A 26,649-nucleotide genomic window follows, 5' to 3' on the forward strand; every position below is an offset into this window, starting at 1 on the left:
CCGGCCGCCTTTGTCTCCCCAGTGTCAATGTTTACACCGCCTCAGATAGTCATTTGAGGCTCAGTCGACCTAGGGGAGGCCCAGGACCGACAGGACCGGTCACTGCTGTTGGCTGTGAGTGGGAATCAAACCCAGGTGGCCGGGTATCGTTGCGCAAGTGCGCTAACCACTGCGCCACCGCTCCTCACACACACAGAAAGACAGACACACCCACACTTGCACCCACAACACACACACAAGAATCGCTGACACACACACATATACAAAACACAAAGGCAATGATCCCCCGTATAGCTTTAACAGACTGTTGGGACAAGTGCTGTTAGCGATCACATATGAAGGCCGGCACGGCACACGAGGGAGTGGGTGGCCAACACCACGCCAAGCCGCCTTTGTCTCCCCAGTGACGATATTTACACACCGCACCAGGTACTCAATTGAGACTGAGTAGTCCTAGGGGAGGCCCACGAGTGGTTGCCATGAACGGGAATCGAACCCAGGACGGCCACGTTCATTGCCCAGCGCGCTAACCGCTACACCACCGCTCCCCAGCGACCAGGCCCGCCCACACATACATACACACCTACACACACACACACAGATACACACACACACACGCGTACACACGTACACACAGCTCCGCCTTCCTTCTATAAACAATGGCCATGCGACACACGGCTCAGAAATTTGGCCCAGAGGGGGAAGAAGCAGCAGCAGCAGCAACAGCAGGTCACCTGTGGTAACACCGCGCGCTGTAGAGGGTGTGTCGGTGTGGCGGAGCGGTGGCGCAGTGGTTAGCGCACTGCGCTGTGGACGTACGCAATTGCACGTTGGACTTCTTTTGCACCGTACGAGCCCCGGCGAAGTCGAGTTCGATTCTCGCTCACGGCCAACATCGGTGACGAATATCCGATCCGCTCCTGAGCGTCCCCCAGGTCGACTCAGCCTTACGCGAGTTACTGCTGTGACGTGCAAACGTCTCCACCGGGGGAGACAAAGGCGGCCGGGCGTGGTGCTGGCCACCCACCTCGTCGTGTGCTGTGCCGGCCTTCATAGGTGCTCGCTAAAAGCACTTGCCCCATCAGTCCGTTAAGACTACACGGGGGATCTTTGTATTTGTGGTTAGCGCACTACGCTAAGAACCTGGCAACCCGACGTCGATTCCCGCCACGACCAATAATGACAGTAACAGCCAATATGCGAACTCGTTGTGGGCCACCCTTGGGTCGACTCAGCCTTAAACACCAGCACTGGGTGAGATAAAGGGGGCCGGGTGTGGTGCTGGCCGCCCACCCCGTCGTGTGCCGTGCCGGCCTTCATTGTGTTGCTACTCGCTATCAGCACTTGCTCCCAACAAGTCTGTCGAGGCTACACGGGGGATCTTTGTGGTTGCGTGTGTTGGTGGGGGGGACAAAGTTGAACCCTAGTTATCAGCTGATCGCCCACCTCTTCCGCATGGCGAGCTCACGTCCGCAGCGGTGGCCCAACGGGTGGGGGTGCGACCCCTTGACCCTTTCTGACCCCACATCTACTCACCGACACAACCACAGGCGATGTCTGCTTGACCATGAGCGAAAAGCGTTCGGATACGTGCATTGTGTTTGTACTGTTGGCATTTTGCCTTTGTTCTCTGTTCTGACACTGGTGAGACAGGGCCACAAAAAACAAGGCTGTCTCTGGTGTAGGCCAATCAGTTTCAAAGACAATGCATCATGTATTAAACTGTGTAACAAACATTTTTTTGTTCCTGGGTAGTAAGTGTTATTTCCTAATTGGTTATGCCTCAAAGTACAGAAAATGGCTATTATTCCCCATAAACTTTGCTTTTGTGACCAGGACAGTGATATTTGGAAATTGACCTATTTTCCAGAACATTCCAGATAGAATCAGTGCTGAGTAAACTTGGAGTAACTTCTAGAACATTCTAGAACTTTCGAGTAATATAAATAGTAGTATAAATACAGGGGCCTTAAGTCCACCAGTTCAGTTTAGTTCCAGCTGCCTAAGTGGATACATATCTGCAATTTTCTGAGATGACATCAAGAGGCTGCAAGCATCCAGCAGACGCATTTTGTATGTCTGCGGCCAATTTATCAAGACAAGAGCGAAAAAGTACTCTGTGGAAGCATCTGCCAAGATGTGTGAGGCCGACAAGTCAAATTTCGGCATGCCTGTCGGGGATCAAGACAAACCCTTGGGCACCTCATTTCACCTGCGAGCAATGCAAAAAAACTCTGGAAGGTAAGATGGACAATTGTTGCCCGGAATTTTACGTTATAAAATTCGTCTAAAATTGTAAAAGTCTTTAATATATTTATTTTAATGTTCAATGTTATTGAAAAATATATCATGTGTGAAAAATGTTGCGAGAATCTCTTACACATGAGTCATGGGTGGAAATAAATATATTTTTTGTAGAATGGTACAGAGGGGAAAAGAGAGCCATGAAGTTTGCTATCCCAAGAATTTGGCGGGAACCCACTGACCACTCAAGCAACTGCTACTTCTGCATGGTGGACCCTTCCAAACGTCGGACTGGCAAGAATGCACCTGCTATCACGCATCCGGACCTTCCTTCATCCATCGCCCCGGTGCCACACTGCCATGAACTCCCCGTACCCACTCCTCCGGAGAGAGAGCAGCCGTCTTTAGAAGAGCAGCAAGTCAAAGAGCGAGGAAGACGTTGTAGATCCAGATGACAATTTCAGAGGTGGAGCTGAGGAGAGAACCCCATACTACCCCAACCAAAAAGACCTCAACGACTTGATCAGAGATCTTGGTCTCACCAAGTCCAATGCCGAGCTTTTGACGTCTAGGCTCAAGCAGTGGAACTTGTTGGATGAAAGTGTGCAAGTCGCAGATCAGAGGAAGCGTCACCAACCTTTTTGCAGCTTCTTCACCCGTCAAGATGGGCTCTGCTTCTGCCACAATGTGACCAGTCTGTTCGAGGCAATCGGAATCACCTGTAACCAGAATGAGTGGCACCTCTTCATTGACAGCTCATCCAGAAGCCTCAAGGCCGTGCTGCTTCATAATGGTAACAAGTACCCGTCTCTTCACCTGCAGTACAATCGTAAATCTCGAAAAACTACTCACTTATAAATATGTTGTAGTAATTTTTGTATTACTTCAGCATAAATACATGTTAATTTTTATTCATATGTTTTTTTTTCTGACCTGATGTGAACGAAAAGACACACATTCGCCCGTTTTCTCATTAAGAATAGGTAAATTTCAAAATATTACTGTCCTGGTCACAAAAGCAAAGTTTGTAGGGAATAACATCCATTTTCTATACTTTTTAGGCATAAGCAATTTGAAAATAACGCTTACTACCCAGGAACAAAAAATTGTGTTACATAGTGTTATCAGACCATGTTTGTTTGCATGCTCACCACAATTGCGTGTGGTTAATGCAGACTTTATTCCTTTCAAAAGGTATCTATTTGGTATTTTAACATCTTAACACCTCTTTTTACTGCCAGAAAGGGTAAACCTATTATTGCTTTTCATACTTTGATACTGGCAAAAAAGAGGTCAGCATGATAACCCGCGGGTTATTTTGCCTTGTTTGTTTCCTCGCGGGAGAGACTTCAGAAGAGTCTCGTGACACCCCTCTTTGCCAGAGAGGGTCCTGCCGGCTTTTGAGCGGTGTGTTGATTATAGCTGCTGCCCTGTGTGTGCGCGCGTGTGATCCGAATTGAGAAAATATTTCGCGGTGGAATGTTTGTTGTTGCAAAATGTGCCAAATCTGGTCCCGTGACACCGGCACACACACAACACACAACAACGATGTCCTCGAGAGAAAGAACATCCTCCGCCTCCGTGAGCCGGAGGGCCTCACGGGAGACATGCGTCTGTGACGTCTCCTGGCCAAAACCCCATATGGCAGAGACGAGGGGGGAGGGACTAAACCCCACTCTCTACCCCCTCCCCTCTCGCCTCCAACCACCCTCGAGGATTCTCCAGAATTTAACAAGAAATCTAAACTAAAACTAGACTATGTTTTATTTCACCAGGCAAGGCACGCTGAGCTATAAAGCTCTTTTTTCAGAAGCGAGTTGGACATCACAAATGATAGCTCAACGAAGTGGCTTATCATTGGGGAATTGACAGCGGCCAAATGCTCTAAACGGATGTTTCTAAATGCGGAGGGAAACACTGGAGGACCCGGAGGAAAAATCCACGCGACCACGGAAAGAGAGAAACGGGCAAATTCGAAATATTACAGGCGTCAGGGTTTGGGTTCGAACCCACGACCTCCTGTGTACCAGGCGAGGTAGTTAACATCTCACCACAAGCAAACTCCAAATATACAGCAGCAGGCATCAGGGTCAGGATCGACCCCACGACCTCCTGTGAACCAGGCGAGGTAGTTAACATCTCACCACAAGCAAACTCCAAATATACAGCAGCAGGCATCAGGGTCAGGATCGAATCCACGACCTCCTGTATACCAGGCGAGGTAGTTAACATCTCGCCACTGTGGCGACCAAATCACCTGCAATTGGCCACAAGGAATGGCTCGACACTCGCTGGGACGGAGAGGCTGCCACTCCGCTGTTGGGAGCTGGACTTTAACGTCTTCCGTGCGCGCTCTGCGCAACCCAGGGAGGTCTGGTGGACTGCTTCAGGCTCCTGTCACCGCGAGGGATGTCTAACTCTCGACTCACTTTGGGGCAGCGTAATGTCAAAGAATGGGGGGGGGGGGGCATGGAGCCTGGTGGTGAGGCGTGGGTGGCTCTGAGTGCCAGGCTGTTTGTGAGTTGCCCCTGCTCACCTGTGTATGTTGAACTTCTTTCGCACCGTACGTAGTCGAAGGTGTGGGGAAGGACAACAAACTAAACGCAGTACAGCAGTTCTGAAGAAATTAGTTTTCAATCCAGATTTAAAATTGCAAAGCTCCAGTGGCTTCTAAAATATCGGAAGGCAGAGCGTTCCAGACGGCCACAGAAGCGCGCCTGAGAGCTCTCGATACGGCCACCGTCTTTGTTTCGATAACCAGCCAAAAGCCAGTGCTGCTGCGTTGATGACCGGAGTTCACGCGATGATGGTTTATGCTCCTTGACGAGGGTATTGTTGGCCCCGTTTGTGGCGGGTTGTTGTAATAGTGGTGGTGGTGGTGGTTGACCCTACGCCCTCCACCGACGGGTGAACACATCAGCGGAGGAGGCACGCTGGCGAGACCTTCCTCTCCCCGGTGAGGGCTCCAGCGGCTCCGTGAGATGAGAGTCACCTGACCGGGCGGCGCTGGGTGACGAGATCGATTATGCCTACGTGGGCGAACGAGGAGGCTCACCGCGAGGCCTTCGATCGGAGAAGCCGTTGCTGCCCCGCGGGGATGATGTGGTCGTCGCGGGTTGCTTGGGAGGTGGAGACTTCCTTTGATGAAAATAACCGGCAGCACAACCCCTGTTGCCATCTTTTGGGTGAAAGAGTGGCGATCCAAACTCGGACCTCCGTATGTTGACGATTCATTTCGTAACGAGGTTGCTTTGGTGATGAGGAACCCATGAAGCAAGGTGACAATCGTGGGAACCAACCAACCGGGCGCCACCCTGCCAGGGTTGCTGAGCCTCAGAGGTTTCAAGGGAGTAGCCAACCCCCACCCTGTGAGTGCGTGGCAGAGGTCGCAAACGGGTTTTGATTCCTTAACCGTACCCGTACCCGGTCGCACCAGGGTCGCAATCGGGTACCCGTACCCTACCCGATACCCGGCTACCCGTACCCGGCCGGGTATCGGGTAGGGTACGGGTACCCGGTTGCGACCTCTGGGATGAAGCCATGTTGCAGGCGCGGGTGGGTTGATTCTAGGCACTTGAATTGTGAGAAGAGACAAGACGTTGGGAAATGAGTGACAAACAGTTACTCACCAGTGACTCACGGTCTACCCGTACCCGTACCCGGCCGCACCAGGGTCGCAAACGGGTACCCGTACCCGGCCGGGTACGGGTAGCCGGGTATCGGGTAGGGTACGGGTATCGGGTACCCGGTTGCGACCTCTGGTGCGTAGCTGGCAGACGTGCCATCTGCCTAGGAGGTGAAACGAGCGATCTAGAGGCTGAGACCGGGTGAAGCAGTGGGCAGCGATGACCTCCTGAGACATCTGCTGTGATCAGAGCGTGTGCGAGCTACCTTACATGACATTATTACGATTGCCAGGACCACACAAAACAGGTTCAGCAGGATGGTAAGAATGCCTTTGTGTGTGATTATAAATAATATAGCTGTCAAATGTAAATAAATGTCAATTAATATTCCTATTGCGATCGAGTATTTTTACCATCTAAATTTGCTGACTATATTTGTTTTTCTATATTTTTGTCTTGTTTATATTTATGCATTCACATTTCATTTGCATGTGTATTTACACGTGGTTTGGACCCCGTACAATCGATTCCGTGCATGAATCTTTAATTGCTGTGTTTGTAAGGTTTTTGTTGAGATGCTTCTTGCTGATATTACCAGAGTTCGTGACCTTCTGCTCATCCTGTCGCCAAAATAGACGTCGTTACTTTTAAACCTAAGATGCGCTCAAGTAGTAGAGTTTGATTCGAGACGACCAGTCTTGATTTTAAGCTTTCGTGACTGCAGAAATCCATACTCTTTGCGTCTTTCGGTAAAGTCACGTAGGTAGACAAAATAATAAAAGATAACGGACGTTTCGAACGCAAACGCAATAATAATAATCCAGCAATGGAACTGCTGAACCAGCGAGAGAGCTGTTACCACAAGGAGCTATCTAAGAGAGATGCACAGAGAGAGAGAGAGTGACAGACACAGAGAGTCGGAAATAACAGCTGACATAGGCAGGTAGGATGGAAACATCACAGTCAGTTAAGACTTTACCTGATTAATAACGCCCTTCCAATGGAAGATCTAATAGTTATGTGGAAACCCTCCCCGTAGAGGCGGTTCAATCCCGATTTGAAGCTTTCGTGACTGCAGGAATCCATACTCTTTGGTTCTTTCGGTAAAGTCGCGCCTGAGGACGGACCGCTTGTGTTGCGATCGAAACGTCGTGATCTTTTATTATTTTTTCTACCTGATGTGACTTTATCGAAAGAACCAGAAAGTATCGAGACAACCAGTTCGTCACACGCGATGTCGCGTCGGGCGTCGTCTGTCCCCTCTTCGCTCCACGTGGTTCCCCTCTCTCTCTCTCTCACTCCGTTGTCCTCCCGCTATAACTTCCCAGCCTGCAGGCGGCAGCCGCCTCTCTGAATGCGTTTCTGACCGACCGCACGTCCACCGGCAGAGGATTGGAAACTCTCCTCTTCGGCGCAGGTGGAGTTTGCACGTTTGTCAACTTGGCCAACAATTGATAATAAAGTTTTTGGGTTTAGATCGCGTTATTCATTAATGTGTCGTAACCCTCCACCACCCGACACGGCCAATCAGCAAAAAAAGTGTCACGTTGACAAAAGACAAATAGTTCACTACTTTAGCCCACCGGTGTGTTGAAGAGTGAAACCACAACATTTACAATTTTTGAGTACGACGTTTCGCTGGTAATTGCATCCAGCGTCATCGGGCAATTCGCCCGATGATGCTGGAAAATGTTGTGGTTTCACTCTTCAACACACCGGTGGGCTAAAGTAGTGAACTATTTGTCTTTTGTCAACGTGACACTTTTTTGCTGATTGGCCGTGTCGGGTGGTGGAGGGTTACGACACATTTATGGATAACGCGATCTAACCCAAAAACTTTATTATGAATATTGGTCGCGAAAGCCTACGTGTTATGTTGGCCAATAATGACAACGACAACAACATTAAACACCGCTTTTAGTTTCGTGAATAGACTTGTTTTTGTTTTATTTCATATAAACGCGAGTACATGTTGCGGATTTCTGGTCAAGCCCTTGCTGGTACTTAAAATTACAGAACATACGATAAATTATGACTTAAACTTTGTACGAAATGGTGAATTAAAATACTTAAAACAAACAAACAAACAAAAAACACCCGTTAAGACTTCCCATAGACAGTATTGCATAGTTCACAGATATAAGTTGATCATAATTTCCTTAACAGACGTAGAACCAACGTTTTGTGCATTCACATATATAAGCTCCATATTTTATATACTCTAGAGGAGCGGTTCTTAACCTGGGGTGCGTGCACTCCCTGGGGAGTGCGAGATTCCCTTTCTGGGGGCACGAGACACGGCCACATTTGTTTTTAGAAGTTAAGCCATCGCAAACACAAGTTAAAGACGGGCACGTAAGTTACAACTTTGTTTCATCAAACCCTATGGTTTGTTTTATTTGCATTATACGTTTTTTAAACGATCGAAAACCAAACGGGTGCAAAGGCTGCAGTAGAGGTTAAGACCAACAGCTCTAGATGCTACTGCTTTCAGTTTAATGTCACAAAAACAAACTTAAAACCCAAATCCACGAAATACTCATTACATTAATTGGGTCGATGCTAATTTGATAGGCACGTAACGAAGTGTGAGGAGTAAAAAAAAACAACGATTCGACATTCACGTGCACAATTCGAGTAAGAATCGTACGGTGCGAAAGAAGTTCAACGCACACACATACACGTGCATCTAAGAATCAATGTCATTTTTGTTCATCGGTGCTACTGACGGAATTAATGACGGGCAACGCGAACGAGACGAAGCAAACGAAGTCAATGCGAACGAGACGACACGAACAATCGGTTCTTGAGTGAGATTCGTGAGAATAGCATCACTGAGTTTGTTGGGGGTATGGTCGAGACACGGATCGGCAGTGAATCGCTCGGCGTCGATTCGGAATCGTCACTTGGACAACAATGACAACAACAACAATGACAACAACAACAGCAGCAGCAGCGGTGACTTCAATCCCAAGCCCTTGACTGTGATATTAAATTATTGACTCGATGCGAAGTCCTCGATTAACGCGTTTTGGCTATAACTCGGTTCTTCTACGGGGGAGCACTTTTAGCACAACGTGGAATTTGGCCCCCGTTATAACGCGAAATGTGCCCCCCCCCACCCGTTATAACGCAGAACATGCCCCCCAATTATAACGCGGAACAGGCGCCGGTGGTGCTCACCCGCCAACGCAGCAGCAGCGTCATCGCCAAATGATTTGCACAAACCCAAAAATCGCTCTTTCGAAATCGCCGCGTGACCAAGTTGCCTGCAACCGCTTTTTCCACACGTCAGAGGTCGCAACCGGGTACCTGATACCCGTACCCTACCCGATACCCGGCTACCCGTACCCGGCCAGGTACGGGTACCCGTTTGCGACCCTGGTGTGGCCGGGTACGGGTACGGGTAAGGAATCAAAACCCGTTTGCGACCTCTGCCACACGTTGCCCACGTTGGGTCGGCGAATGTGAGCAACGCGACGAAACACGTGGCCACGAACCCGTTGCCCTGATCGCGTGAGCGGTAATAAGCCGTTTGTCGCCACCAGGAATCAACTTGTTGCGTGCGACTGTTGAGCAATTTAGTTGCGCGCGACCTCAAGTTGCGCGCGACTGGATGGCCCAAATGTAAGGTCGGCTTTAGGCCTTAGCAGCTACCAGTTTAATCATGCTCGGAATTTTATGTTTTTTTTTATTTTTTTAAATATGTTTTCGTACAAAATTCCACAAACACGGCACCTAGTACCATATATACCCATTCTGGTAACACACACAAAGACAAAGACCCCCCATATAGCCTTACTAGACACTTGGGGGCAAGTGCTGTTGGCGAGCAGCTATGAAGGCCGGCACAAAGCATGATGTGTGTGGCCAGGACCACGCCCGGCCGCCTTTGTGTCAAACCCAGGTTACTGATGTTTACACAGCACGCCAGGCCCTTCTTTAAAGGCTGAGTCGACCTAGGCGAGGCCGACGAATTGATACACAGGACCTGTGCCGCTGATGTTATTTAGCCCTAACCTCGGGTTTGTGGAGCGCAGTGTGCGAATTGCTACGTCATTATTCACCGCCCCCTTTGACACACACACACACACACGAATACACACATACCTCTAGAATACACATTTTTCAAATAAAACCCCAACCCTCATTATTTGGTATAAAGTATTAATTACAAATGCACAGTGTGAGAATGAAAACAAGCTACATTCAATAAGGCGGTCTGGTTAGCGTAGGGGAGTAGGCCAAGTACCCTCTAAATGAGGAGGTCCTCTCGAGGAGGTCCTCTCGAGGAGGTCCTCTCGAGTAGGCCTCCTCGAGGAAGTCTCCTTGAGGAGGTCCTTCCGAGGTCTTTTCGAGGAGGTCCTCTCGAGTAGGCCTTCTCGAGGAGGTCCTCTCGAGGAGGTCCTCTCGAGTAGGCCTTCTCGAGGAGGTCGTCCTCTCGAGGAGGTCTCCTCGAGCAAGTCCTCTCGAGGTCCTCTCGAGGAGGTCCTATCGAGGAGGTCCTCTCGAGGAGGTCCTCTCGAGTAGGCCTCCTCGAGGAGGTAGTGCTCTGGAGGAGGTCCTCTCGAGTAGGCCTTCTCGAGGAGGTCGTCCTCTCGAGGAGGTCTCCTCGAGCAAGTCCTCTCGAGGTCCTCGCGAGGAGGTCCTGTCGAGGAGGCCCCCTCGAGAAGGTCCTCTCAAGGTCCTCTCGAGGAGGTCCTGTCGAGGAGGTCTCCTCGAGGAAGCCCTTGGAGCTCCCCTGGCAGAGCAACGCAATTGCAGGGCTGCGCCTCTACCCATACTTGTATTTTACATAAAGAAAATGAACTGCCTGGCGAGTACTCGTTGCACGCTTAGCCAGTCGCGTGCAATTCCAAAATAACAGTCACGGCAGCCAGTGTCACCATCACGGAGTCGTCACGCGACCTCCCAACTCGTCAAGGTGACACGAACACACGGGGTAGGGATGCGAGTCGCATGGTGGCTAACCACCACCAGCGTCATCATCATCATCATCATCAATATGAGCACCATCATCATCATCATCATCAATATCATCATCGTCAGCATCATGCACATCATCACAATCAATACCATCGAAGTCATTACCCTTCTAAGCATCATCACCACCACCATCATCATCCTCATCACTCCAAATATACACCACCATTATCCAAAACATCCATCATCAGCAGCAGCAGCATTATCATCATCAACATTAAAAAAATACACCTTCACCACCTCTACTCCCAATCCAAAATATCCAATGTCATCCACCAGCTTCAAAGATAACCTCCTCCACCATCACCATCTAGAATATCCACCACCACCATCATCATCCAGGGGAGATAAACTGACCACGACCACCTGGCGAGCCTGCACAACACATTTCCTGATCGATTCCGGACCTGTCATAATTTCCGCACATGAATGACGCCGGCCAAGGCAACATCACTCGCACACAAAGCCAAACACTCCTCCAAGCCGCAAACAGCAGGCTGTTGGGGTGGGTGCTGTTAGCGAGCACCTATTAAGGCCGGCACGGCACACGCGAGCGGGTGGTGTTGCGAGCACCACGCCCGGCCGCATTTGTCTCCCCCGCCCAACCATCTTAGTGCTGATGTTCACACACCACACCAGATAATCTTTTTAAGGCTGAGTCGACCTAGGCGAGCAATAGGACCGCGCCTGATCGTCGTGGCTGGGAATCTGACGACAGCAGCGACCAAAACAGCAAGAGCCGCCGTCCACAGCTAAGCGATGGCGACGTCACCGCAGCGCTCGTGCCAGGCTAGGTGCACTTTGAGGACCGTCACGTGAAGTGTCAAAGGCCCAAGCTGCCCAAGGTGGTCACGGAAACAGACCGCGCCAACAAACACCCGCCGGACAAAGACAGAGATCGCCCGTGTAGCCGCAACAGACTGTCGGGGCAAGTGCTGTTCGCGAGCACCTATGAAGGTGGGAGCGGCACACGTGGGGGGTGGGTGGTGAGTGGTCACCACCGCCCCAGCGCACACACGCACGCACGCACACACACACACGCGCACACACGCACGCAAGCGCACGTGCTCAACTCCGCGACTCGGCGAGCAGCAGGCACGTGCGGTGCTTGAGCGAGAGGCCGTACACGGCGGACATGTCGGGCGCTTGGCCGTCGGCCGTCCGGATCCGCAGGTGGTGCAGGAGGATGGAGAGGAAGAGGAAGAGCTCGGAGCGAGCCACCGCCTCGCCCATGCAGCGTCGCTTGCCCGTGCCGAAGGCGAGCAGGTTGGCGGAGCGCGTGCGGTCCACGGAGGACTGATCCTCGCTCAGGAAGCGCTCGGGACGGAAGGCGAACGGCTCGTCCCAGAGCGTGCTGCACGCAGAGGGAAGAGGGCGGTGATGATGAGCGCGTGTGTGTGTACGTGTGTACGTTGGACTTTCTTTCGCACCGTACGAGGTGCGGGGAAGGACAACACACTGCCCCCCAAATATATATTATAATTACGGCCTTGGACACTGATAACAATAAACTAAATAAATAATCGGCCAGTCGGCCCGCTCTCCTCCCCTACTTTGCGTGTCCGCCTCTCCACATATAAAAATAAATGAAAGTTGTGTTTATGTTTCGTTCACGCGTCCCATAAGCCACGCGACCGGCCCTGAGAGTTGCTTGTTACATCCCTCCTCTCCCTCCTCCTCCCCCTCCTCCTCCCTGCCCGACCCTCCTCCTCCTCTCTCTCTTTTTTTACAATCAAAGGAAACAAGAAGATGCTCGGTGTAGTCGACACTTTGCTTCGTTCATCATTTAGTTTTTTTTCAATGATTTGCTTCATGTAAACCACCCCCCCTCCCTTTTAAATGAAAGATTTAAGAAAATATTTCTCGCTCTGCTCTCCTTACACCTTCCCTCTCTCTCTCTACCCCCCTCTCTGCCCCCCCTCTCTCTCTCTCTACCTCCTCTCTTCCTACTCCATTTCGCTCTCTCTCTCTCGCTCTCTATTTTTTAAACTACGACAAGTGCTGCATCTGCACGCAGCCCTTCTCGCGGTTCAACGGCCTCTGACGGGTAGCTCATATCTGCATGCAGAGCCTCCTCTCTCTCTGTCCCTCTGGGTGGTGGGGACTTCCATCTCGGCCTCCCTTCCCTCTCCTGCTCCTTCCCCCCATTGCATTGCATCATTAACACGTGGGGGCGAGATGTTAACTACCTCGCCTGGTATACAGGACGTCGTCGGTTCAATCCCGACCCTGACGCCTGCTGCTGCTGTATATTTGGAGTTTGCGTCTCTCTGTGGTCGCGTGGATTTTTCTGCGGGTCCTCCGGGTTTTCCCCTCCGCGTTTAGAATCAGCATCACGCGTTTAGAGCGTTTGGCTGCTATACATTTCCACTCGATGAGCCCACTTCGTTCAGATATCGTTTGCGGTAAAGTCGTTTCTGAAAAATAGCTACAAAGCTCAAGTGGGCCTTACCTGGTAAAATAAGAAAAATAGTTTATCTTCTTGGTTCTTTCGGTAAAGTCACGTTATATTTTTATTATTTTATTATTTCCATTCTACGTGACTTTACCAAAAGAACCAAGAAGATGAATCCCTGCAGTCACGAAAGCTTTACATCGAAAAATAGTTTAGTTTAGTTTAGACTCCCCCTCCCGTGGTGATGTAGCCAAGAGTAAGATAATTAATAATGATAATAAATGATCAACGTGTCCCGCTCATTGTGGCCACCACTCACCTGTCATGGTTCACCTGCCACTGGTTGATGAAGATGCAGGTGTCCTTGGGAATGAAGAATCCCTGCAGCACGGTGTCACGCGTGGTGCTGGAGAAGTGGAACACTCGGATTAGACAGGGTGGAGGTGGTGGTGGTGGACTGGTGGTGGGCGGGGGGTGATGTGGGTGAGGGATGGGACACGGTGGTGGTAGCCGTGCCAACTTCATCATTCCAGCCAATGGGTTAAATCAGTGGTCCTCTCGAGGAGGTGCTGTCGAGGTGGTCCTCTCGAGGAGGTCCTCTCGAGGAGGTCCTGTCGAGAAGACCTCCTCGAGGAGACTTAACCTTTACTGCGGGCCTTTTTAATATATACATAGCTTTGTTATTAATAGGGGTTTTCCCCTTTTTTCTGGCAACAAAACTGACACCTTTTGCAAGGAATCATGCTTACATTAACCACAATACTTGCAGTCAAATGTAAACAAAAAAATTATCAGAGTATTGTTTTTTGTTTGCATTTGACTGCCTACCCTACCTGTACCCGTACCCTACCCGAAATGAGTGACAAACGGTGACTCACCAGTGACTCGGCTGGGTACGGGTAGCCAGGTATCGGGTAGGGTACGGGTATCGGGTACCCGGTTGCGACCTCTGCCGTGAACCCGGCGACCCGGGCTAAGGCTCACGTCAGCGGGGCGTGCTCTCTAAACCCGTCACGGGCAGCCCTCACCAACCTCGCACTCGCCAGCGTAGTGCAGTGTGGCTTAGCGGGGAGGGGCGGAGTGAAGGCCTTCACCCAGCAGCGGATAGATCATGGCTTCAGAACATGATCTATCCGTTTGCGACCCTGGTGCGGCCGGGTACGGGTAGGCCGTGATTCACTGGTGAGTAACCGTTTGTCACTCATTTCACAACGTCTTGTCTCTTCTCAAAATTCAAGTTCCTAGAATCAACCCACCCGCGCCTGCAACGTGGCTTCATCCCAGAGGTCGCAATCAGGTACCCGATACCCGTACGGCCAAGTACGGGTACCCGTTTGCGACCCTGGTGCGGCCGGGTACGGGTAAGGAATCAAAACCCGTTTGCGACCTCTGCTTCAGAACCGGAGTTCCCGGAGAAAACCGGCGCTCACCTGTGTGGGATGGTGAATGGAACCACGGACGAGTGTCTCAGCACTTCCAGGATGAAGGCTTCCGTGAAGGGCAACTGGCGGCGGTCGTTGAGTGACGGTCGTCTCTGCCTGCCCACCACTGCGTCTGTCGGCATACCCCCACAGAGGAGCCCCACATTGCAATTGTGAGCGGTGCAGAGGAAGCATTGCGTGACCACAGCTGCTTGTGTCGTTATACCCCCCAAATGAACCCCACCGATGGCATTGCGTGACCACAACTGCGTGTGTCGTAATACCCCCCAAATGAACCCCACCGATGGCATTGCGTGACCACAGCTGCGTGTGTCGTAATACCCCCCAAATGAACCCCATTGATGGCATTGCGTGACCACAACTGCGTGTGTCGTTATATCCCCTAAAGAACCACCCGATGGCATTGCGTGACCGCAACTGCTTGTGTCGTAATACCCCCTAAAGGAACCCCACTGATGGCATTGCGTGACCACAACTGCGTGTGTCGTTATACCCCCCAAATGAACCCCATTTATGGCATTGCGTGACCACAACTGCGTGTGTCGTTATATCCCCTAAAGAACCCCCCGATGGCATTGCGTGACCGCAACTGCTTGTGTCGTAATACCCCCTAAAGGAACCCCACTGATGGCATTGCGTGACCACAACTGCGTGTGTCGTAATACCCCCCAAATGAACCCCACTGATGGCATTGCGTGACCACAACTGCGTGTGTCGTTATATCCCCTAAAAAACCCCCCGATGGCATTGCGTGACCGCAACTGCTTGTGTCGTAATACCCCCTAAAGGAACCCCACTGATGGCATTGCGTGACCACAACTGCGTGTGTCGTTATACCCCCCAAATGAACCCCACCGATGGCATTGCGTGACCACAGCTGCGTGTGTCGTAATACCCCCCAAATGAACCCCATTAATGGCATTGCGTGACCACAGCTGCGTGTGTCGTAATACCCCCCAAATGAACCCCACTGATGGCATTGCGTGACCACAACTGCGTGTGTCGTTATACCCCCTAAAGAACCCCCCGATGGCATTGCGTGACCACAACTGCTTGTGCCGTAATACCCCCTAAAGGAGCCCCACTGATGGCATTGCGTGACCACAGCTGCGTGTGTCGTTATACCCCCCAAATGAACCCCACTTTGTAATTGTGGGCACAACTTAGAATGTGGTGACGGTGCGAGGTGGCTGGCAGTGTGAAATAATGTAGTTTGATACATTTCACATAAATAGTACACGGTGCTACGTAAAGGCTTTGCAGTGCATTTAAAATGTGCATGAAACATCGCGTTCACTTTGCCGATATTCCGGAGTTACATCTCAACCTGTGTCGCGTCACGTTGGTGCATTCTGCCCAACTCTAGCCACTGGTGATTGGTGGTGACGAATAGGTTGGTGGTGGTGACGAGTGGGTGGTAGTGGTGAGTGGTTGGTGGTGGTGGTGCGTGGGTGGTGGTGAGTGGTTGGTGGTTGTGGTGTGTGGATGGTGGTGGTGAGTGGTTGGTGGTTGTGGTGAGTGGGTGGTGGTGGTGAGTGGTTGGTGGTGGTGAGTGGTTGGTGGTTGTGGTGAGTGGGTGGTGGTGGTGAGTGGGTGGTGGTGGTGAGTGGTTGGTGGTGGTGGTGGTTGGTGCTGGTGAGCGGTAGTGGTGAGTGGTTGGTGGTGGTAAGTGGTGGTGCTGAGCGGTAGTGGTAGTTGGTGGTGGTGAGTGGTTGCTGGTGGTGAGTGGTGGTGCTGAGCTGTAGTGGTGAGTGGTTGGTGGTGGTAAGTGGTGGTGCTGAGCGGTAGTGGTAGTTGGTGGTGGTGAGCGGTACTGGTGGGTGTATAACCGCAGTGACGGCACTCACCAAGCTCCTGGTGGATGTGCTGCTGTATGTCCGGGTAGGCGGCGAGGTACAGCATGCTCCAGCTGAGTGTCGTGGAGATCGTGTCGAACCCTGCGACACGGCGAGCACAGACAGGGGTTCAGCGACATCGCCACGAGTGTGCAGGCGGTGCAACTGCACTGGAGCGGGGAGGGGGGCTGGGCTATGAATGACTTGCATCAGTGGACATGCCGATTCCCAGTGTTCGTGCTGAGATTATTCTCGTTCTAATTAATCACAGGTTGAGCTGGAGCCCTCTGTAGCTCATCCTAAAACGGCGTGAGAATTTAAATCGCTCACTCAGTCGCTCAAGGTCAAAGGTTGCTTCTAATCTGAACCTGCAATCTGATTAAACCTATCCTCCACATACTCTTTGTTTTTTTCGGTAAAGTCACGTAGGTAAAAAATTTAAATAAATTTAATAAAATCACGACGTTTCGGAAGCAACACAAGCCTCCGTCATCAGGTGTAACCGCTCCAGTAAAATGGCTGTAGCAATGCTGTAGCAATTTATTTCATTTTTTTTACCTACGTGACTTTACCGAAAAAACCAAAGAGTATGAATCCTTGCAGTCACGAAAACTTAAAATCTAGAACTATCCTGCACACATCCCTATTCCCCACCTCCAAGCTGCCCAACCCTCTCCTCCACACATTCCTATTCCCCACCTCCAAGCTGCCCAACCCTCTCCTCCACACATTCCTATTCCCCACCTCCAAGCTGCCCAACCCTCTCCTCCACACATCCCTATTCCCCACCTCCAATCTGCCCAACCCTCTCCTCCACACATTCCTATTCCCCACCTCCAATCTGCCCAACCCTCTCCTCCACACATCCCTATTCCCCACCTCCAATCTGCCCAACCCTCTCCTCCACACATTCCTATTCCCCACCTCCAATCTGCCCAACCCTCTCCTCCACACATTCCTATTCCCCACCTCCAAGCTGCCCAACCCTCTCCTCCACACATTCCTATTCCCCACCTCCAATCTGCCCAACCCTCTCCTCCACACATCCCTATTCCCCACCTCCAATCTGCCCAACCCTCTCCTCCACACATCCCTATTCCCCACCTCCAAGCTGCCCAACCCTCTCCTCCACACATTCCTATTCCCCACCTCCAAGCTGCCCAACCCTCTCCTCCACACATTCCTATTCCCCACCTCCAAGCTGCCCAACCCTCTCCTCCACACATCCCTATTCCCCACCTCCAATCTGCCCAACCCTCTCCTCCACACATCCCTATTCCCCACCTCCAAGCTGCCCAACCCTCTCCTCCACACATCCCTATTCCCCACCTCCAAGCTGCCCAACCCTCTCCTCCACACATTCCTATTCCCCACCTCCAAGCTGCTAACCCTACCACCTCTCAATGTTTCATTCCATACACGCAGTGTTAACGACACGAGATGTGTTGAGTTTGTTGTTGATGATGTTGTTGATGATGTTGCTGTTCGTGTTGTTGATGATGTTGTTGTTGATGATGATGATGTTGTTGTTCATGTTGTTGTTGATGATGTTGTTGTTGATGATGATGTTGTTCATGTTGTTGTTGATGATGATGTTGTTCATGTTGTTGTTGATGATGTTGTTGTTGATGATGTTGTTGATGATGTTGTTGTTCATGTTGTTGTTGATGATGTTGTTGTTGATGATGTTGTTGATGATGTTGTTGTTCATGTTGTTGTTGATGATGTTGTTCATGTTGTTGTTGATGATGATGTTCATGTTGTTGTTGATGATGATGTTGTTGTTGATGATGTTGTTGTTGATGATGATGTTGTTCTTGATGATGATGTTGTTCATGTTGTTGTTGATGATGTTGTTGTTGATGATGATGTTGTTCATGTTGTTGTTGATGATGATGTTGTTCATGTTGTTGTTGATGATGATGATGATGTTGTTGATGATGATGTTGTTGTTGATGATGTTGCTGTTCGTGTTGTTGATGATGTTGTTGTTCATGTTGTTGTTGATGATGTTGTTGATGATGTTGCTGTTCGTGTTGTTGATTATGTTGTTGATGATGATGTTGTTGTTGATGATGTTGCTGTTCGTGTTGTTGATGATGTTGTTGTTCATGTTGTTGTTGATGATGTTGTTGATGATGTTGTTGATGATGATGTTGCTGTTCGTGTTGTTGATTATGTTGTTGATGATGATGTTGTTGTTGATTATGTTGCTGCTGCTGCTATCCTTCAACGAAACCTCCACGCCAGGTGGCACCCTCTCGCTCACCGGCTCCCAAGAAGTCCGACACGATGGAAGACACCTTGTCCAGCGGAAACTCCACGTTCCCGTTCTCGTCGAACTTGGAGTCATGGCTGAGCGAGATGAGCCAGCTGGTGACGTCAGTCACGTTGCTCTGCGGTCACGTGACGACATCGGGCGACCGCGTTAACATTTCGAAAAGCATCCTCGAGGTCCATTTTCATTTTTGTTTATCCTTTTATTTTTGCTTCGGTTCGCAAGATTTCGCGCTGTATCGTGCGGGTATCACCTATTGCTATCCAAAATTCGCCACACTTGCCGCGGTTCGAATTCACACTCTGCAATGCGGGCTATGCAGTCGGGCGTGGGACAGCATTGCGTACTGCGTGTGTACTTTGTATGCGTCCTGTGTGTGTGTACTGCGTGTGTACTGTTTGTGCACTGTGTGTGTTCTGTGTGCGCTACTCGGCAGGCAGCTCTACCGCGTAGAGTGAGGGTGGTGGTGGGACACACACGCACACCTGCATTGCTATTATTCTTATTTTGTGTAAAGGATTGGAGGGTCATAAAATATCAGCGAGACGGAAGGGAGAGGGGACAGCACGCGTGGAGTGTTGACTCCGGCGAGGAATGAGGGGGTGGGGGGGGAACGCGCCTGTCAGAGCAAGCGTCGGGGACATCGCACATTGGCCGCTGTGGAAGCGCACGCGGGGTTTGCTCAAGGCGAGCGATGGTCGGTGTGCACTCGGGGGCGACCACGTGGCCTGTCGAAGGCCCCTCGACTGGAGTTTCACGGGACAGACCCAGCAGGTGCCATAGGGTCGGCTGACTGAGGTGGCTGGTACATGCGCCAACTGTGCCAATTTGCTGCGGTTTTAGCCGCCCGGCGCTCCGCTCGTTGTTGTGAGCGTCGCCTCTCTTGCCCCCCGCTGTGGCTGGAGGGGCGACTGCCTCCAACTGCCCAGCAGCGTCTCTCGCAAGCCTCCTCCACAGAGGCCGATCTTGACACCGCTGGTAACCGGTCGTCGGCAAGTCCACTCAGCTCCACGTTTTTTTTCTGTGCCACATCACTCCGTCTCGTCTCTAGCCCGTGCCGCGCGAGTTTTTGTTTTCCCGAATTCGGTAAAAAAAAACCCCACAAGACTCAACATTTCAAGAGCCACAATGCGACCGTGCGGCGAATACGAGACGGCGGTGAGCCCTTGATAAAGAACGTTCACGAAGCTGCACGCCCCTTCAAAGTGCCGAACGGAGCCGGCAAAGTTGCACAACCCTCCCTCCCCCGACTCCTTAGTTCCAAACAAAAGCTGTTTGGCCGCACGCGGTGGCTACATCACCTCTCTGCCTCACCACCCCCCCCCCCCACGGCTCACCTTGTCGTGGCTGCTGTGGTGCTCGGACACGCGGCGCCTGATGAACTCGGAGAAGCGATGGTTGAGCGCCGTGAAGCGCCGCATGCTGCTCCTGCACGAGGGCAGCAGCAGGCGCGCCGCCGGCACGAAGTCGCCGATGTTGCCGGCCGCCGTCACCTTCACGAAGTCGTGGGCCAGCGCCACGATGCCCGCGAGCTCCTCGTCGTCGTGCGCGTACCGCGTGCCAAAGAGCAGCGCGGTGATCACGTTCGCCACGGCGAGCGCCAGCGGCTGCACGGCATCGAACCCGGGTTTCGTGGTCGTCGGCTGTTGCCCGTCGCCGGTGGTGGTGGCGGTGCCGGCAACGGCCTTGCTGCCCTCCAGGAAGATCTGCACGAGCTCCGTGGCTTCGGACGCGGTGTGCTCTTCCAAAGCGCACATCGACGCCGACGCCGTCGAGGTTCCCGTCGACGGCCGCACCTCCTCTTCAGAGAAGGCCCTCAGTGCACCCTGCGCCATCCTCTTGTGGGCCTTCCACGCGGGCCCGTACGTGCTGTTGAACGCCAGACTCAGGCCGTTCCCCACGATCGAGAAGGACTCGAACTTTGGCCGCCCGGCGAAGCTGTCGCCTTGGCGCACGAGCGCCTGTCTGATGGTCTCCAGGCCGCTGAGCACCACCACGGGACGCGAGCCGATCTGTATCTTCATGACGTCGCCGTAGACTTTGCTCCAGCGAGCCAGCGTCACGTGGGGAGCGCTGCCCAGCTCCATGGCGTTTCCGACGAAGGGCCATGCGAACGGGCCGCGCGGAGTCGGGTAGGATGACGGTGGCGGCGTCGATGACGACGACGAAGACGACGTGGACGATCGCTTCTTCTGTAGGGCGGCGAGCGCCAGAAAGACGGCGGAGAGGATGAGGAGGAAGACCTGCACCGTGATGGGCCACACGCCGTGGTGCTGTTGAGGCTGGTGGACCATTTGATCCTCTGAGAGGTTTGGGTCCGACATGGCGAGGTTTTTGTCTTGCCCGAGGGGTGATACCGGTGCGGACTGTGTGTGTGTGTAAGGGTTGGGTGATACACACACGCACACACAGACACGCAGACAGACATGCACAAGGCACACACAGACAGACATCCACAAGGCACACACAGAGGTTCACACACACAACATCCGAGACAAAGACATACACATAACACCCAGACACAAATACGCATACATACATACATGGACACACACACACGCGGGTACACAAAGACAGACAGACACACAGAAACACACGCGTTAGGAGCATGGTCGATATTAATCATCATTTAATATAAGCTATTTAAATAGCAATGACCTCACACACGCACGCACGCATGCACACTCCCATAGCTGCGGATAGTTCCTTCAGAGCACAACCGCTGCGGGATTACCACAACGTGGTAACCGATTTATTGCCCAGAGAGTGATTAGGCGCTGAGTTGTCACCCGTAACGGGCTAGTGTTAGGGCTAGGGATACGGCTCGTGTTAGAGCTAATGCTAGGGCTATTGCTAGGGCTATTGCTAGGGCTAATGCTAGGTATATTGCTATGGCTATTGCTAGGGCTAATGCTAGGGCTATTGCTAGGGCTAATGCTAGGGCTATTGCTAGGGCTAATGCTAGGTATATTGCTATGGCTATTGCTAGGGCTAATGCTAGGGCTATTGCTAGGGCTAATGCTAGGGCTATTGCTAGGGCTAATGCTAGGTATATTGCTAGGGCTATTGCTAGAGCTATTGCTAGGGCTATTGCTAGGGCTATTGCTAGGGCTAATGCTAGGGTGAATGCTGGGCTAATGCTAGGGCTAATGCTAGGGCTATTGCTATGGCTATTGCTAGGGCTATTGCTAGGGCTATTGCTAGGGCTAATGCTAGGGTGAATGCTAGGGTGAATGCTGGGCTAATGCTAGGGCTAATGCTAGGTATATTGCTATGGCTATTGCTAGGGCTAATGCTAGGGCTATTGCTAGGGCTAATGCTAGGGCTATTGCTAGGGCTAATGCTAGGTATATTGCTAGGGCTATTGCTAGAGCTATTGCTAGGGCTATTGCTAGGGCTATTGCTAGGGCTAATGCTAGGGTGAATGCTGGGCTAATGCTAGGGCTAATGCTAGGGCTATTGCTATGGCTATTGCTAGGGCTATTGCTAGGGCTATTGCTAGGGCTAATGCTAGGGTGAATGCTAGGGTGAATGCTGGGCTAATGCTAGGGCTAATGCTAGGTATATTGCTATGGCTATTGCTAGGGCTATTGCTAGGGCTATTGCTAGGGCAAATGCTAGGGTGAATGCTGGGCTAATGCTAGATATATTGCTAGGGCTATTGCTAGGGCTAATGCTAGGGCTAATGATAAGGCTATTGACAGGGCTATTGCTAGGGCTATTGCTAGGGCTATTGCTAGGGCTAATGCTAGGGCTATTACTAGGTCTATTGCTAGGGCTATTGCTGGGCTAATGCTGGGCTAATGCTAGGGATAATGATAAGGATATTGGCAGGGCTATTGCTAGACCACCGCTGTGTTTTGTAGGCGACCAACACGAAACTCTCGCACGTGCGGACCTATTTTTGTGAATGGAAATCGATGGCAGTGAATGAGCAGGAAGTGGCTATAACCGCTACGCCCTCGTAAATCTCTTGACATGCTTACACATATCTCGGCTTGTGAATGTCGATAATGATATACATGCCATTTGCGCCACGTCATTATGCACATTAAAACATATTTCTGTCCGCATACCGCAACGTACTAAACAGCCCCGCCGAGTTTATAACTCCTTGCGGCTAGGCGATGAAAACAATGGGTTTTTTTATTATTATTAAACGATTAGACAAAGGCGAATATCCACCTCAAACAGCACGTGGGGCAAGTGCTGTTCGCGAGCGAAGTTCCCGTCACGTAGCGAGCACCAATTTATAGTCGGATCGGGTATTCGTGAGTGAGAGTGTTGTGGCCGGAAAAAAAACCTAACCAAGCCACGCCCGGCCGGCCGGCCGCCTTTGTCTCTCCGCAGCAGTTGTCGATATCGATGCGTTTCACGGCGCCCTGGCTTAAATCGTGTCCGGCCGAGTTCGCCTGTTCACGCATTCGCCACTGACGGCGATTGAACGGGTTCGTAGCGCAGGGCTCTCACCACCGCCCCACCCCTCCTCCTCCACCTCCGTTGAACAATTTAAACGCAATCAAGGCAAAGGTCACCCGGATAGCCTCCGCTAGGCGTTTGGGGCAAGGGCTGCTAGCGAGCAGCTACGAAGGGCTGGCGCGGCGCACGAGAGCGTGGCCAGAAACCCCAGCGGCGATGATTACAGAGCGTCCTGAGCTCAATGCTGAGTCGACCTAGGGGTGGCTCAAACACCAGTTGGGATCATCGTCACTGGCGTTGGTGGTGGCCGTGATCCGGGAATCGAACTCGCGCGCTAACCGCTGCACCACCGCTCCCCACTGACATCGACGCACAGCTCACGAAACACGCTCCACCAAAGCCGCCAGAACCACAGCGTGCAACAAAGACAAAGACTCCCACCACCACCGTGTAGCCTTAACAGACTGCAGGGGCAAGTGCTGCTAGCGAGTAGCACCTATGAAGGTCGGCCACGGGTGGCCAACACCACGCTCAGCCGCCTTTGTCTCCGGGTTACTAATCTGAGGCTGAGTCGACCTAGGGGAGGCCCAGAACCGGTTCAGATAATCGTCGCCGGTGTTACGCGCACATGTACAGCCCCGCGCCGTCGCTCCACTGCGGGACGAGGGCCTCCTCCGTACTTCGTGCGCGGTGGTCATCCTCACCATACTTCACCACGGGAGCACAGAAGTACGGTACAACAATGAATGCCGCTGCATCAGTGCCGGATTATCCTCGTAGCAAAAGTCGCTACGTATGTAGCAGCTAGGGGCCCCGCACTTTCAAGGGCCCCCGCGCTAAATGCTTTCAAGTTATCAATTTTGGGTTCAGCGATTCTGCACTTGCTCTATTACTATAGTGCTATACCGCCTTCAACTTTTACGAACGACTGGGTGTTTTAAAATTAGCGATTTGTCATATTACCTGGATGTATAGCAAATAAAAAAAATACGACTGATTTACTATGCAAGTTAAAAAATTGTTTATTAATATTCATGTTTTTTTTTTATTTAGGGCCCCTTTGTAGCATCATATGCTACAGGTCCCGCACTAGCTTCATCCGGCACTGTGCTGCACTTCTCTGCTGCCCACAGCGTAGCACAACAGTAGCGGCAGTAGCCTGGAGCACCAGTTATTCAGACGTTTTAGCGAACGGCTGTCGCCCATCCAGACACTCTTCCATCAGAGCTCGACGCTCTGCGTAGATCGGACCAACATTTTTCGCCAATGAACGCGATCGTGTCGCATCGGTAGCCACAGCAGCGGCAGCATAATCACACATGGCTGAACGTAACTCCCCTACCACACCCGACCCCCTCGATGCGCTATGAACAAGGGTCATTAGCCGAAACGTCGCCAGTTATTGACTTCCCCCGCCCCCCCGTTTGAGGCTGCAGCGTCGGGATCGCATTTTTATTTTTCGTTTCAAGGCTGCGGATATTTTTTTTTGCAACTTGGATATTTTAGAGACGGTTCTGCACAATAATTGAATCACCGCGCAGGATATGACCACGTAGTATAACGATAATCATCATGATCGTTTCTGTGCACGGTATTGCCATCTAACCAACCGCTAACCGCGAAGCGTTTGTTTGAAATGAGCCTAGCTCTGCTGATGGGACCCAGGAAATCGAAACCTGTGCAGAGTTTGTTTTGTTCTCGCTTAAAGCAAATATCTGCCGGATAACATCGAGCACAATCAACAACACGAGTGACGTGGGCTTAAACGCAAGCCCGACTCTGCTGATGAGACACTTGAACGCCGAAACGGGTCCGTGGCTTTTAGCAGATGCTGCTGGATAATAAACAAGCAAAGAAGCCTGCACGATGGACTAACGCGCGGCATGCTGCTTCACATAATTTTAACACGCGATTTGGGCTTTCGTGGCCAAAATAATATCCATAACAGAGTGTTTTTTTCTGGGTTAGATCGCGTAAATATACAAACGTGTCGTTAAACCCGCCACCGCCAATTGGTAAGGTTTGTCATGTCGACAAAATGTGGACAATTCGTTACTAGTACGACACAACGGTGTGTTGAAGAGCGAATCCACAACATTTACAATCTGAGTACCAGTTACTAGTACGGTACACCGGTGTGTTGGAGAGAAAAAAACCCACTACAGCATTTCACAATTGGAGTACGATCTTGTTTCACGTCGCCGTGTTGAAACACGCTCGGATTTTAGTTGCAGACGGAGAATAGCGGCTTTGCAGGGCTGCCCCTTTATCCGTGGCGAGCTTGCCACTTTGGTGTGGGATGTCTTACAGGATCTATGGGTAGCCAGGTCGATCTCTCTTGCGAATGTGACTCTCAACAATCTCTGGTTCAGTTTCGATTTCTGACCTGATAAAAAAATATATATATTTTTTTCTTCTTCTTGGTTCTTTCGGTAAAGTAACGTAGAAGGGAAATAATAAAATAAGAAAAAAAACATAATAAAATACAATTCTCACGACGTTTCGGCCACAACGCAAGCAGCCGTCCTCAGGTGAAGAACAGGTCTGCTTGCGTTGTGGCCGAAACGTCGTGAGAATTGTATTTGATTATGTTTTATTTTTATTATTTCGCTTCTACGTGACTTTACCGAAAGAACCAAGAAGATGAATCCCTGCAGTCACTTAAAGCTTTAAATCGAAACTATATATCTGTTAAACCCCACGTGCCGCAACACACACACACATAACGCACGTAACATGTACGCGCGTTTAAAAAACAACTCAAACAGGACTCCCCCCCCTAATCGCTTGCGTTCAGTCGCTCACCTGCAGTTAGATCCAGGTGAGCGCGAGACGTGGGAGGGGATGGACTGGGAGGGGTGCAGGAAACCGCTTTTGTCGGGTCCGCCTCGCCCCCGATGTCGCGTGCGAAGACTCGCAGTTTGCGCGCTCCGATCGCACACGACGCCTGTTGCACTCACGCACGCGACACGCGGCACGCACACGCACACACACAGCGAGAGAGAGAGAGGTGGGAGGGGAGATGAGAGAGAGAGAGAGCGACAGTGCCTGAACCAGCGCGCGCGGGACGCGGTTATATAGCCGCTTTTGGTGGGGTGGCCGATGGCGTTCATTGGTTATGGAAGAGGTGGGCAGAGGGGGGTGGTGGGGTGGGAGTTGGTGGAGGGGGGTGATGTGATGTGTGTGTGTGTGCGTGTGTCGTGGGTGGGGGAGCGGTGGGTGTAGTGGTTGGCACACTTCGCTACGAAAACCGGTGACGCGAGGTCGATTGCCGCTCACGGCCAACACCAAGTGACGATTTATCTGAAACGGTCGTCGCCCTCGCCTAGGTCGACTCAGCCACGAATGAGTAACCTGGTGGTGGTGAGTACACGTCGCCACTGGGGAAGACAAAGGCGGCCGGGCGTGGTGCTGGCCACCCACCTCC

The 26,649-nt window shown here is 51.5% G+C and overlaps 2 protein-coding genes across 2 annotated transcripts in view; both read right to left on the reverse strand.

The window, feature by feature from the left end:
* Window positions 1-7,804: 7,804 nt before the first annotated feature.
* Window positions 7,805-26,649, reverse strand: part of LOC144949330 (alpha/beta hydrolase domain-containing protein 17B) — a 175,709-nt gene continuing 156,864 nt past the window's right edge. The window contains exon 5 of the transcript XR_013640267.1: window positions 7,805-9,302. The gene's annotated coding sequence lies outside the window, so the exon portion shown is untranslated. The remainder of the gene's footprint in view (window positions 9,303-26,649) is intronic.
* On the reverse strand, window positions 9,301-26,258 carry LOC144949329 (cytochrome P450 1A1-like). The gene is made up of 7 exons (XM_078879291.1): window positions 26,028-26,258; window positions 20,141-21,169; window positions 18,795-18,921; window positions 16,538-16,627; window positions 14,679-14,802; window positions 13,568-13,654; window positions 9,301-12,207 (listed from the first exon to the last, which is right to left on the reverse strand). The coding sequence occupies exons 2-7, from the start codon at window positions 21,125-21,127 to the stop codon at window positions 11,922-11,924; spliced, it is 1,701 nt and encodes a 566-aa protein (XP_078735417.1). The 5' UTR covers window positions 21,128-21,169; window positions 26,028-26,258; the 3' UTR covers window positions 9,301-11,921.

This window comes from Lampetra fluviatilis, chromosome 53 (genome assembly GCF_964198595.1).
Source record: "Lampetra fluviatilis chromosome 53, kcLamFluv1.1, whole genome shotgun sequence".
Classification (NCBI taxonomy): domain Eukaryota; kingdom Metazoa; phylum Chordata; class Hyperoartia; order Petromyzontiformes; family Petromyzontidae; genus Lampetra; species Lampetra fluviatilis.

What these genes read in the sequence shown, in the direction of transcription:
- LOC144949329 (XM_078879291.1), bottom strand. Translation starts at nt 21,127, where the DNA reads ATGTCGGACCCAAACCTCTCAGAGGATCAAATGGTCCACCAGCCTCAA. An exon ending in GTCGGACTTCTTGGGAGCCG is followed by an intron (nt 16,628 to 18,794) that starts GTGAGCGAGAGG and finishes GCCGTGTCGCAG; the next exon opens with GGTTCGACACGATCTCCACG. An exon ending in CCATTCACCATCCCACACAG is followed by an intron (nt 13,655 to 14,678) that starts GTGAGCGCCGGT and finishes CCACTTCTCCAG; the next exon opens with CACCACGCGTGACACCGTGC.